Genomic DNA, 14717 nt, shown 5'->3' on the forward strand with positions numbered 1-14717 from the left:
GAGACATTGCGTAGTGAGAATGAATTAGATAATAAGACATCACTATATATATGGGTCATTCTAGCGAAAATACGAAATTAGGGTTTCAAAAATTTGTGAAAAATATTTGCAATATTTAACTATTCTTTTCTGTGAATTTTATAGTACTAGTGTCACTTATTATCAATGATATAGTGGTCCCCAAAATAAGTGGGTTTTCAGGGGATTAAGAGGGTAATTAAAAAAAATGAAAATGAGGGAATGATGCGGTACGTGAGGGAATGAATGTTATTATATTTATGACAATTAAGTACTAAAAGACATGTTTAATGACAAAAGAAATCTCGTATTATACTTTAAATAACAAAGAAAAAGTAACATTTACTTAATAATTCTTCTCACAAATCTAATAATGTCAATTTTTGTACTTAAATTATTGTCTTTTGTTTTGAAAACCACAGCGTTTTAAGTATTGCAAATTGCACTATTGATTTATTTAAAATAACTTACAAACTAATAAAGTGAAAGGAAAAGTAGAACTCTTGATATTAAATAAAAAGGGCAACTCGCCAATACAATGAAAATCAGTTTCAAAAACGTAAGAGAGAATGATAAAATATTAAATGTAAATGTCAAAAATCTTTTTTTGATCAACTCAGTTAATCACTCTTATCCACCCTTATCCCTTACGAAGTAGCATCCTCTTTTTATTAATGTTGGAGGCTAAGTCTTTTGTAATATATCATTCCAATTATACAGTTGTTTAACTGTTAATGTCAACCATTTCCAAGTTATAGAGCCTCTAGTCACATGCACTTTCAAAGATTTCTTCAAAAACTGAAGAAATTTGTCCATCCATGCTCCATATCATCTATGTCTATAGGTAAGTCTTAACGTCCCAATTAATACTTTTTACACCGTTTTACACCTTAGCGATAAGGCCGCCATTGCACATTGATCTTATAATATGTACTGTGTAAATCAAATGTATAATCCAATTGCAAATGTGCAATAGAGTGTTATTATTTTTATTATTAATAATAACATGGTCCAGATTATAATATATAGATAATATCTCTATATTATCTATATATTATAATCTGCATCTGTTCCTATAACATTCTCATAAGGGATATCTTTGAACATTGCTTACTATCCGATGCACTCTGGGTTTGAATTTTACATACCAGAATTATTCTTGGAAGACGAGTAATACCCTTAATAATAATGACTACACTTTCCAGTGCAATCGTTGCACGAAAGATTTATGAACTCGAGATTTTTTTGAGTTCCACGAAATGCAGCGATTGATTCTGATAGGCTTACTAAATTTTCTATCCCTACGATATCAGCGGTGGTTACTTCAATTAATATTATTGGAGGATATCTTTCGAGTAATATATATTTTTGAGTTTCATGAAATTCACGGTATCAAAGCCTTCAGCTCTATCGGCAGTTCTTTTTATAATTCCTCCCACACCATCGGGCGCACATTTTCCATGGCCTGGTTACGAATAATGCCATGAAAATAATCTCGTTCTCGGATATAAATTATTTATATGTCGAGATACAATGTGAAAAGTTAACTTGTTATTGTACTGATTAACTGGATTATCACTCAAGATGTGAATTATATGAATGTTCAAATCTTAGTTTTTAAGCCATTCAAATTATCGTGTCGGTTATTTTTAGATAGAGAGCTAATAGTGTGGACTTTGACAGCACCATTGCGACGATAAATAAAGTACACCTGTATGAAGAGTACTTTGTTGCCTAGTAACGTCATAAAGAACTTGAATTCTTACATAGCACACCTTTTTTATCCCTATATGTCAACAATCCGTATAGGTTTGACAATTTTTTTTTGCAACTCTTTCGTTTTAGTCTTTTTTCCCTTGAACGTTTCCGATCATACTCTTTCTTTTTCAATTTTAATTGTGTGTCATTAATTAATGATTTTTTTTGCAATATTTATGTTAATAAAGCTCCAAGACGAGAAAGCAAAGACCAATTAGCGTTAATGCAGCCAAAACACACAAAGCCTACAAAGAGCACGGTTAAAATAACCATTCCCTCACCTCGCATCATTCCCGCATTACAGATAATTATGAGGGAATGGCGGTGAGGGAATGACGAAATTAAACATTACTGCCAGAAACGCACATAAAAATGCATTCTTTCGTATTCCATTTTATAGTCACGTTATTAGTTACCAAAACCAACGTTAACGTTGATTAGTTAATTAGTTAAAATTGATTACCTTATTTTTATAAGATGTAATGTAATGACGGCCAGAAATGTAACTTAGTAAATTATGAACTAAATCTTTTCTTAATAGAAACAATGTGCATGCACAAGATGAATTCACTATTGTAAATTATTAGCAGCACTGCCAACTATCAAAAACAAATGAGTGTGTTAATGTAATTCAAATAACACGTTAAAAAATGGGCTGTGAACACAAGTGTGAAGGAATGATTATTGTTTTTGGGACAAAGTAAAACAAAAGCATAAGTTTCAATTACCTTTACTAATTTTTTTGGAATTATGAATATTTTAAGAAAACCACTTTATATTAAGCGATCAGTAAAAGTCTGACATAAAATTTAGCGAAATGTATCAATTTAGCGACCATAGAGTATTTGAATCTGGAGTTTGGGACAAAGCGAGGGAATGTTTTTCTGATGTTAACATAGGGAAAAGAAATATCAGATATCTTGTTTACTAGAAAGTCTTATAGGTATTAAGTATGCACTATTGCATACATAGTAACAAAATAACAATAATTGCTTAAATTTCATAACTACTTAGAAAAAATCAATTAGGACATGAATTTCGTATTTTCGCTAGAATGACCCATATATATATTGATGTCTATCAAAGCAACGATACAAATTCATGGCTCCTCGGTTTAAATTTCACCCCTTAGATAAAAGAACACATTTAAAAAAAAACAAAACACTGTGTTGTTTTTATTCGTTTTTCTTCTTTTATTTGAACGTTGAAGCTTTCCCCTGTTTCATGAGAAGTGGTAGTTTTGTAATATTAGACAAAAGCTTGCCTTAAAGCATTTTCGTGTTGGCATTGTGCTAGAGGTGAATTGAAATATTTCTTTTCTCAGTTTCCCCTACAGGAAAACGATACTGCACCCTCGATATGGTAACTTTATCACGTGTGCATAATTTTATACTGCTTTTTATTTAAATTTATCAAAAGCCTTTTTAATTAACTTCAAAAAAGGAGGTCATCCATTTCAAAGTATGTTTTTTTGTTTAATATTTATATTTTACACAAGCTCACAGCTAATCCAAGGAACCGTGATTCTCTCTCCGTCCTAAAAAGAAGATAAAACGCGCATCGTTGATTTCACCCAAATAATACGCAATATCTCAATAATGGTAGTGGGAGATAGTTGGGTAACGAAGTGTCTAATATTAGCTTTTTTTTGTCTACCTTGCTATTTACGGGATATAACGTGAAGCTAAGAATATCTTATATTTTGAAAAGGTATGGAAGGAAGGAATGAGTGATTCCTACTGAAAGAGCAACAATAATGATATCATTGAACCCTCTTCACACCCCTAAACTGTTAATTGTTCGATGTTATTCAAACATTAATTAATTTTCGGCAAGCGATGAATAACTGAAATTGTTCCATCTCGTTTAACCTTTTACGAAGAGACCCTCAACGGCACTAATTACTGGGACGAACAAATTTGATAAATTGGCCTATTACTCGCCATTTAATTACTGTCGCGTTTTATGTATATTTTATTTACTAAAAAATACCTATAATTAAACGTTAATAGGTCACGGGATGATTATAGTAAAGTAACGTTTAGTGATTTATAAATAATATACTTTAATATCTTTAGGCCACTCCCACTCGAGGAAATAAAATATTTCATATTTTCATTCCTTGCCTCTAGTAAGCAGGCAGCAGGGGAATGGAGTCCCTTAACACTAGTTTTCCTCTGCCTACCCTGCTATGTGCGCAATATAGCAGGAAGCTGAAAAAAATACAGAATAGTAATATTTTCATTAGGCTTAAAAGGCTATTTGATAACGTTTAACTGAACTGCAGTCTGCTGTAATTTGCGGCATCAAATACTACTTCATCCTTCCACGCCTCGTAAACCTTAACGCTACTACTAAATCCACGCTTAATTACTTGCAACTTTATTGCATAGGGATAAAGTTCACATTGACTGTTCCTAAATTAACTTGGATAGAAGTCGAGTCATTTTCCAGTGCAGTTTTGCAAGTTTCTCGAATAGGAGTAAACGTGGTTTACGATCGCGTGGAGAACATTTATGGTGGGCTATAAGGTTGCAAAGAATGATATCCGGCTGCATGGGGCTTTTATCACGGGAAGGCTGATAATTATAATGTGATTGACGTAATATGCTATTAATGAATTAAAGCTTATTTTTTTGTATGTTATTGGTTTTTATTGAAGAGTTGTAATTTCTACAATAAAAAACAAGTGTCAGTGTCCCCAAGATATAGAAAGCTAAATAAAAACACATTAATATGATTAAACAAATAAAGAGTTTATAATAATTGAATATTTATAGTTATATATTTGCTAAGTGCAAACGTTGTATAATAACAAAATTATACTTTGTAAGATGTCGCTAGGCCAGACGAGTCAGTCTGGACGTAGTTTACGAGGCGATACGAGGATCTGTCTCGGGGAGGCAGACGCGGCGGCGACCGGGCGCCTGGATGAGACTGACAGAGCTGTAAATTGAGATATTAACTAAATAAATAACAACATATTGAAGCAACGTATCGCTGCTTTATAAAATCTGATTTTATTTTGCATATGCGCTTTTTACTCTTTTTATTTTAATCAGCTTTCGCTGTCAATGAAATATAATGATAACACGAATTTCATAAGAAAATAATATAAATATTATTAGATATAGAGGCTAGCCGTGAAGTTGGGGAACAAGGGTGTGACTTTATCGCGACAGGTTGTGAGTTCGATTTCTATTTTCCTTGCTTTGGTAACGAGGCAAAGAACGGTGCTGAGTTACGCCACTCAAACCACAGTGCCTCTAGAAGTGGTGGAAAGTAAAGAAGTTTCTTAATGGAAAAAGCGTGTCTTAATTAGAATCTAGTGATTCTCAGGTTTCCTCTGCCTACCCTGCTATATGCGGGATATAGTAGGAAGCTAAAAAAACAAAGAAAATATAATTATATCATATATTTATATTTACTTCATAAAAGCAAAAAAAAAACATCAGTATAGAATGTCAAATTTAAAAAAGAATAAAAATAAAATTTCAAAACGTCTTTCAAGCCTTTGTCAAAGGCGTCACGAATTTCACGTTCTCGACAAGCGACCGACAAGAGACTTCTGAAAAAGTGATAATTTCATAAAAGCGGACGTTTTAATTGAAGTTGGAATGAAGAGGCGCGCCCGTGCCTTTAGTACTAATTCAGTTTTCCCTAACGAGTTTTGACGAGTTGAAATCTTTTTGGAGTCGAGTGCTTTAACTAAGGCCGTTCATGAAATTAACCTCAAGCTTATAAGGGATTTTTTATAATTTAAGCTTTTCACTATGAAACAAGAGTATGGTGGTAATTATAGGTATTTTTGATGGTAAATATGTTTTTAACTTCACGCTGTATCCCACATATAGCAGGGTAGGCAGAGATAACCTGGGGATCTAGTCTTACACACTGTCCATACCTGCACCACGATTGGCCTCTATAATGGCCGCTTATATAATGTAATACATATTAAAAATTTAATAAACATGTCGAAAACATATACGAAGAGAAATACAGTAAAATTCTAAATTAAAATATTTCTCATTAAGAAAAATTTCCATATGTTAATTATTATTCATCTATTATTCTCGACACCATTGCATACCGATGCAAAGCTTAACAATACGTAGCAGCGACTACGCGCTACGGCGCGGGCGGTGTAGCGCTACGTGACTGGCTTGCATGTGATAGATGACGCTCGCTGTAGAGACAAATGAGTTTACTTTGTCTTTACAATGGAGTACGAATGCATGTCTTTTACTTGTCTTTTTATTTTAAATTCAAATAGAATAGTTTTTGTTTTTTTAATTACAATGTTATGTTAAAAGGATAAGTTAGAATGTTACGTTATTATTAATTGTGAACATTAATAATATGCAGTTTGTACGCTGTAATATTAGTTTTTATTAATAGCTTTTTAACATCAAGGCAGATAAAGGGAATCTAATGTTAAGATACTCCTTTCTCCATTTTCCGCCAGGTTCAGGAGTAGGAGAACTAAATACTTTGCCTCGATACCAAAGCGAAGAAATGTACATAGCCTCAAGTGGGAGTCATACCTAATTTTATTTCAACTATACAATGAAATTACATAACTCACTTATAAAAGTAAGAAACGAAGTTAACCAAATTGGAATAGTCTAAGCGTCTTATACAAGGTCGCTAGTTGCTATAATATTTACAGAACATTCCATGGTCTTCGATCAATAAACCGTTTGTTCCCAATTTTTTCGGAGTACGTTCCTATCGATTGCGTATAAGTGGGACGAATTTATGGATAATTAAATATTTATTTCGTTGGTGTAATAATTACATAGGATATAATCATTTTATAGTTTTTCTTTCTTATTTTTATAGTCCTTTTTATTTGTCGGTGCTGTAAAACTAATATTAAAAATTTATTATACAATTACAAAAATATTATTATTACCCATAGGTAAGAGTAATATATAGTGCTGAAAGTTCCATTTATATGTACATATAGTATATACATACTTTGCGACTACATTTTAAGAATATTCTGTTACTAAAAAAAAGAACAGAAACAATATTGTTTTTAATATTACTTTACCTATGCTATCAATCTTGTTATATTACGTGTTATATAAATATGTTTTTACTTATAATAAACATTGTTACAGCCACCGAGCTAGACCTGCTGGCCGCGCTGTCGTTGCACAACACGACGCGTGTCGGCGTCAGCATCGCTCCGGGCATGCAGACGCAGCGCACCGCCTACGCTTTACAAGGTAAATAACTACTTTTTTAAATTTACGCTGTATCCCGCACATAGCAGGGTAGGCAGGTAAAAACTGGGAACTTAGTGATACTCCGTTCCCGTTAAGACACTTCGGTTCTGCACTCTTCTCCGATTTCTCAAGGCATTGCGTAAGTGACGGAACTTAACGTGGGCACTGGACTATTACTTTATGTAGCAAAATATTATTAATATTCAATTAATTTTTATATTTTTACATATTTCTTACGAAACAGGAACTGAACCTAGGAATAATTCACTCCGTACTTTCTTATGCACCCCTTTATAATTATTGCAACTTACAAGGCCGACTCTGCATTTAATGTAATCAGATAGAGAAAGGAAACTCACAAATATTATTTATCTATAGTCAAAGACGCCAATGGCGCGTTGGCTGCGTCACCATTTTTATAACAATATCTTCTATTTTCTTATCTATACGAGGGAACGGAGTTTCGATAATGGGTGTTTCGATAAAGAAAATGATGCTAGGTTACCCAACTAATCATTGGTTATAAAAAGGGAAACAAAAAAATATGCTTGGTTTCCTGTGTGTAAATATTTGCAAAACAAAAATTCTTGCTGCCAATTTAGTAGGGCTCGAATCAAATTGTAACTAAATTTATATAAAATGTCAATAATAAGTTATATAATAGAAGAAGTATAATATTTTTAATCTAAGAAATGGCATTTGATTCATCTTCCTCTATAATCACATAATGGATTGTAAACATGGCGAGGTGTAAACTGTAAGGTGCAATTCATCGCAGTGCCATTTTACTTAGTGTACATCTTGGTGAGTGCCGACACACCCCTATGTACTTAGTCTACGAGTCTATATAACTAAACGAGCACATTCTATGAACACTAACAGTAATAGTACGTTTGGTGGTATATTGTATTACAACAATATGATAGCTATTTTATACTTAATTATTTTCATGTAGAAATAGCTTTAAAATTATCGATGAAGTGTCTTAAAACTAGATGTTTACTGCAGAAAAATTAGAGAGAAATGTGCTAAAAACTCACAAAATGTTAAATTAAATGCTAATAAAGACCAATCATAGCGGAGAGGTTTAATTTCCGAAGGAAACGAAATCCTTCGACGAAACAAATTCCTTAGGAAAGGAAATACTTAGTATTTTCATTTTAATTTAGTACCGAGGCAAAGTGCGGCGTTGAACTTCACCACTACCAATACACGCAATACCTCTAGAATTCGTTGGGAACTAGAGAATAGGGTGTTTTAACACTAGGTTTCCTCTGTCTACCCTGCTATATATGGGATACAGCGCATAGCTGAAAAAAAAATGCTTATAGAAAACAATTTATAATATAAATGTTATTTCGAATACTTGTAAAGTATGAAAGCGCAAGGCATATTTCATTCACTACAATTATACTTAAAGCTTCCGCGTAATGGCTGCCACCGCGCCTCATTAGGTTTCAATTTCCGAGTGAGGGTTCTAATTACGTACAAAATTTGTTTAATTTTTATATTTTGATAGTTTAATTTAAAAATCTTTGGATTTTCATTGCTTATAAAAATTTCGATACCAGTTTATGATACGGAGATATTAATTTATGCTCTATGATTAAAAATCAGCTTCTTGCTGTATCCTGCACACAGCAGGGTAGGCAAAGAGAACCTATCTATTGAGGATGCCATATGATAATATAACTTAGAGATGAACTAAAATACCGTTTTTTATATAATATTTTTTTTTTCATCAGCCTATCGCCGTCCACTGCTGAACGTAGGCCTCCCTCATATAATACTTATTTAATAGGAATTTATGTACCATAAATTTCTGTATATTACAGTTTGATCGATGCAACATGATGCTCATTGTTTGTACTAGAAATCATTTTTATTTCCGGAGCATCCCTATGAAGAGGGAGCTGACCCTCGTTCTTTACAATATTCAATTTTTAATGAACAGAATAAAATCTTATGAAAAGATTGACTTGCAACTTGTAAGCGAGGGGTCGTGGCTATGTTAGACACGTGGCGGCTTCGTCCAGAAATTACAATGCGGGATGTTTTTTTATATTTCTTTAATAAAAATAGTAATAAATTATTATCTTGACATCATAAATTTAACCCTTGTATTGCGATTGCAATTTAGTTGCTACAATTATTACCCCCCAAACCCTGTAAGTGTCTACGAACATATTATTTATTTATTAATTAAATAAATAAATAAATAAAAAGTACTACACAGTTGACCTATGATCATAGTTGTCAGGCTCTTAGAACGTGTCACGTGTCACGTGTCATACGTAACTCTTACGTATTTGACCATGCGGGTTGTTATAGTTAGTTGACATAAAAATTAAAGATGGAGACGAAGAACCATAAAGCAGATAAGATCTACCTACGAAATCAGGAAATGGCACATGAGCAAAAGTTGTTAATTGTTTCATTGGCAATTAAATATTATTGATGGTCGTGGCATGAAAAACGGTCACTAGTATATTATAAAATGGGAATACATTATATTATATTCGTATGCTTTTATATTTATTTAATCGTATTATCTCAAACTATTTCACAGGAATATATAAGAAAATAATATTATTCGTAATGTACAATACACGGATTTCAATATTCTCCAATACATCCGATGTAATCTCTCGAATGCAATTGACGCTAATCCCTCTGATTGTCCCACGAAACAAGCCCGTTGCCTATAGAGCGACCGTAATCCCGCAAGTGCCATCCCGCCACCACAAATTGTGATTAAAGCCCAGCGCGGCCTAAAATCTGTTACGATTCAACGTAGGGTCCGCAATGAATGCTATTAATGCTATTAATACATGTAATAAAATTGTAACTGATTGCTGTCTGTACATGAAAAATATATGACAGTCTATTTTTGAGGGAATTAATGTATGTAATAACGCCTAAAACACTTATTTTGATTTTTTTTATCTGCTTGTTAGTTTGCCGATCACATAAACGTATTAAATTATCTAAGTGATGTTTTCTTATTCTTAAGTTCTTATTTCACTAATGTTATTTTATTTTAGTCGGTTCATAAGTAAAAAAATATATATCAACTTTTAGTATTTTGTTCCACAAAGTTGCTATATTTTTGTGTTGAATTGGCTTGAACTTTAATGTGATGATGTAATTAGAAAATGAAAATAATTCAAATCAGTAAATATATAATTGTGTAGTTCAAGCGGGCGAAGTCGTGAGCATTCGCTAGTTCTCTCTTAACACTTGAAATTTTGAAACGCATTATAAAATACAATTAGTAATATCGATTCCACAATCGTATATTTATCATATTATCAATGTTAAGTAATAATATCTATTAGCATTGTGAAATAAACGAATTTAATAAACAACTAAAATTAATACATTTCTTGAAAAACCTGAAAAAAGTAATAACGAAGAAAAAATATACATTTCTAATATATTACAACTAATATTTACACATAAACTAGTTAGGTGAGATACTTTTTTATACAATTCATTTAACTTACACATTTGCGAAAGACGCCATTACCCTAGATGTGAACTGTGAACTTGCGTAATTGTCGAAGGGTCCGCCCATTCCTTGCGCCCTAATTTGCGGGGCTTTTTGTTCTGCTGGTGTCAAACGCTCTATTGTCCTCGCTGTAGGGAAACACGCCGCAGACAGGTTTAATACAACATCTGGAGCAAACTATCTGACGTTTAATCTAAGTTAACTCTGTTTGTATTCACTGTTACATCTGCTAAATGTTGCAAGTAGACAGGCTTACCAAGAGTAAAATATATTTTCAAAAAGTCTTATACTAGAGATATTCTTACGATATGAAAGAAGTAGGTAAAAAAATGCTAAATATCAGTAGGAATAAAATGATAATATAATTATTCTTTTATATTCTACATTTTAAAATGTTTATTCTAAATAGCAAACTAAATAAATTGTATTATAGGTTCTAGTCGAAAAAGTTATTAATTTATATATATATAATTAGTATTAATAATTTTATATTACACTGAAACTCGTATATATTACAAATGATTACTTACCGACAGCCTGTCATATACAGCGGAAATGGAAAAATGACTCTGACAGCCGCTACATTTACGGTAGCGACTGTGAGAGACAAGCGTATTCATATTGTGAGTTTCTGTTGTGACAAGAATTGACTGTTTTGGTTTTTAAGGAGTAATAGAAACAGTATTGGCATGAGATAACTTGTACTACGCGTAGGTATTTTTTCAAACCTAGCGATCAGAACGGACTGTCCGTTCCCCATTTTCCGCAAAATTTTCATGGTAGTGCGTGTTGAATGGCGGAAGTCACCACCGTATCTAGCGCATGCCTTAGTACCAGAGCGAAGAAATGAAAAAAAATCAATTTATTCCCTCGAGTGGGAGCTGAACCCACGATTGTTGCCTTGCAGTCATACACTTGTGCACCTGCGCCACGAGCGACGGCCTACTAGTTGATATTTGTAAAAATATCGTCCATTCTTTAATGTGAAATATGCATTCACTACTACTTGCTGTATGGAATCACAGATTATTCAAAGCTTTTTGAAGAACTGTATTCACAATAATGATTGGACTAGAGAATACTAAAATATCATACTTGGGGAGATGATCTAAATAACTAAGAACGCATGGAATGACTAAACATTAGCGTTGTTATGTATTCAATTTTTAATTCCGTAAAGCGATTTCATGAAAAAACGTAAAGAATACAACTGAAAAATGTTCAATTTAATAACATAAAAAAAGGAATATATTTTAAAATTTAAAATATGTGTATAAAATAAACTTTTTATGTCCTGAACGTTAAGCTCACACTTATTAAAACATAATTAAAAAAAAATGTTTTTTAAAGGGTGTCACCGCGCGTCACTGGTCTGCAGTGATTTGCTTACTGATCCGTTATAATTATAAAGCTAAGTCATGTGCATAGCAAAACATTCTCGTCGTGTTAGGAAAAAAGTAAATTATCTATTTTTTTCTTCTAATGTTTAATAAACTAGTGTTCCTATAGCAGGTTAACTTTATTTATTATTGTAAATACAATTTTTAATAATAGTAACACTATTTACTTCACGCTTTATCCTTAGCGGGTAGTCAGAGAGAACGGAGTGCCAAATTTTGAACTGAATTGAAAAATTATATTTTCTGCAAAACCAACATATTTAGTTTATTTTTTATGACGTGTGATTTCACGAGCTTAAATCCCAGTTTGTCCGCAGTAAGTAAGTGTCCCTTAAAGCGGATGACCGTCAAAGGGAACCAGTGTCACCGGTCGTGTCGAACGATGGCCAATAAATAAATTCACTGCAGGGATCTATTCAATAGTCCTTCCATAATGCTTTGCAAATATTTGTGAACGATAAATTCGACAAGGGTGATTTAATGAAACCAAAACATTTTGGGGTTGTTTATGACTAACAATATACGGAATATTGTTCGTCGAGATATTTTATAAAATAAATCGGACCCCGATATTGTGAAGGTATTATAGTTAAATTGCTTTTATTTATTGTAATTTATTTATGGCCCAATATATTTATTAAATGTATTGGATATTGAATTGTTACTGTATAATTATGTAGTTTAATAAAAAAAAATTAACGCTTTCTGATCATCTTGTAAAAAATGTTATAGTTATTTTTTTAAGTTTTTCTTGACATTGATTATACATATTTGCTTTTGTACTATTTTCATGGCCTTGGCTTCATAAAACAAATCTAAAATAAGGGTAGATAAGGGAATAGTGACGTACGTATTTATTACTTTCCTAACAAGTACAAAAATACATAATTACATGTATATCTAATTAAATAAATGTTTTATCCTTATAGCGTGCTTGTAAGTCGTTAGCACTTTTACGGTTTGAGATTTGCATTTCGTTAATCTAAATTCTAAATTCAAATATAACTAGACTGGCTCGTGTATTTAGACCGAGTATAATTTTGTTGTAAAAATATTTTTTCAGGTAATATATTTTTATTACCGAAATATTAATATTAAATATCCAATTACCTTTTTTTAGGGCATACTTTAATTTGAATGAAATGCTGATTACCATAAAATTAATATGTGGCCTATGAATGTAAACACTTTTAATATATATATATCCAATAAATAATCTATAACAATAATAGGGGAAAGGCGTAGACGTTCCTAGAAGTTCAACGCTCTGTCGGAAAAGTTCGAAACATCGTCAAGTCCGTGGATGCGTACAATTGCATTTCAAACTACGTCGCCGAAATTGAAAATTCATTTTCAAAGTTTAATAGTAATATTTTACTCAGTCTACTATTGGAATTCGCTTTATTTCAGGAACAACGAAAACTTTATTAAAATGTACCTACTGTACGTTTTAAATATTCAAAACTGGACTTATGGAACGTTATTTTTTTTCTCAAAGTATATTACAAGACAGTAATATTTTTTAATTATATATATTCTTAAATATTAAGAAGTATTTTTAAATGTATATGTATTAAAGAATACCACAATATTGTACAGATATTTCAAATCTTCAATTAAATCATCATTATGCGTTAAAAGCTACCGAAATAAAGCACCGCTATCTAATCAACCCTCTTCAGGCACGACAGAATACGACGGTAAAAGTGTTTAATTAAAATTTCCAACAACTAGTAAGTACATTTCCTTCCCAATCAGGCCTGGCCTGGCCTGGCGTGTCCCCTTCAGTGCCATTAGCCCCCCGCGGCGCGTCACGTCATCCACGTGCGAATCGCACGATTATAGTCTCCCCCTTTGAAAATCTTTGTATTGCGCATTTTATTATTGAAACTACGATTGAATCGTGACAGTTTGTTAGTTTGTTTAATTTATTGTATTTACTAGAATACATAATCATTATTTGTGCAAGTGTCATGTCTTGCCATAAATAATATTAACAATTAATAATTTTAACGAAAATTAATTATTTTTCATTGATTGATTGATTTTGTTATTTTTTTTCTATACAGTGTCCTAAAAAGCATTCTATTAGAAAAATTTCCCGCATATCATGCTAAGTAGAGAGAACGTAAGCTACTGTTAAAACACTCCATTCCCCACTTTCCACACAGATTTCGAAACAATTTATTGTCCCGGGTGGGAATCGAACCAATAATCGTCACATTTACAATATAGTGAAAATATTTAAAAAATACGAATAGTTATCAAAATTAATATGACACACATATAATATATAACTAATAACGCAAACGAGTCACAAGAAAAGTTGTAGTCATTAAAGTTGGCAAGCTGCCACCGCAGTACGACGTTATATATCCAAAGCCTTACTGGACTACTGAATTTACCGATTTTAATCGTAATTTATTATGGCTGCAGACCTTAAATATAATCTTTTTTAATAAGGTCAAATAATTTCATTTAATAACGTGCTATGATACGTGTAGGTACTATGAAATTTAACTAGCAGAAAATTGATCGGAACTAGTTCGAGGTCCCACTATCAGAAGAATCAACGTTACCCAGATTGAGTGCAATCATTATTAATTAAACATATTTCAGGAGAGTCTCGGCTGCTGCAGGTGGACGGGGCTACGTTTGAACGCGCGACGGAACTACTGCGTCGCTCACCAGAATTTACAGTGCTTGCCACGCTTCGCCAGGAGCCCGCTAACTCTGGCACTATTTTATCTTTCTCGCACGGCTACAACAGGTACTTGATGTTTGTGTGACCTAGCA

At 32.5% G+C, this 14717-nt stretch overlaps 1 protein-coding gene across 3 annotated transcripts in view; it reads left to right on the top strand.

Annotated features, from left to right (window-relative positions):
• LOC146529823 (protein kinase C-binding protein NELL1-like) overlaps positions 1-14717 on the top strand; it is a 41793-nt gene that overhangs the window by 17610 nt on the left and 9466 nt on the right. For all 3 annotated transcript variants that reach the window (XM_085200260.1, XM_085200261.1, XM_085200262.1), the window contains exons 2-3: positions 6903-7010; positions 14541-14691. In XM_085200260.1, the coding sequence (XP_085056386.1) occupies positions 6903-7010; positions 14541-14691 (259 nt within the window). The remainder of the gene's footprint in view (positions 1-6902; positions 7011-14540; positions 14692-14717) is intronic.

The sequence above is a fragment of the Heliconius melpomene genome, chromosome 17 (assembly GCF_056956725.1).
Source record: "Heliconius melpomene rosina isolate 202511_hmr_F chromosome 17, ASM5695672v1, whole genome shotgun sequence".
NCBI classification, from domain to species: domain Eukaryota; kingdom Metazoa; phylum Arthropoda; class Insecta; order Lepidoptera; family Nymphalidae; genus Heliconius; species Heliconius melpomene.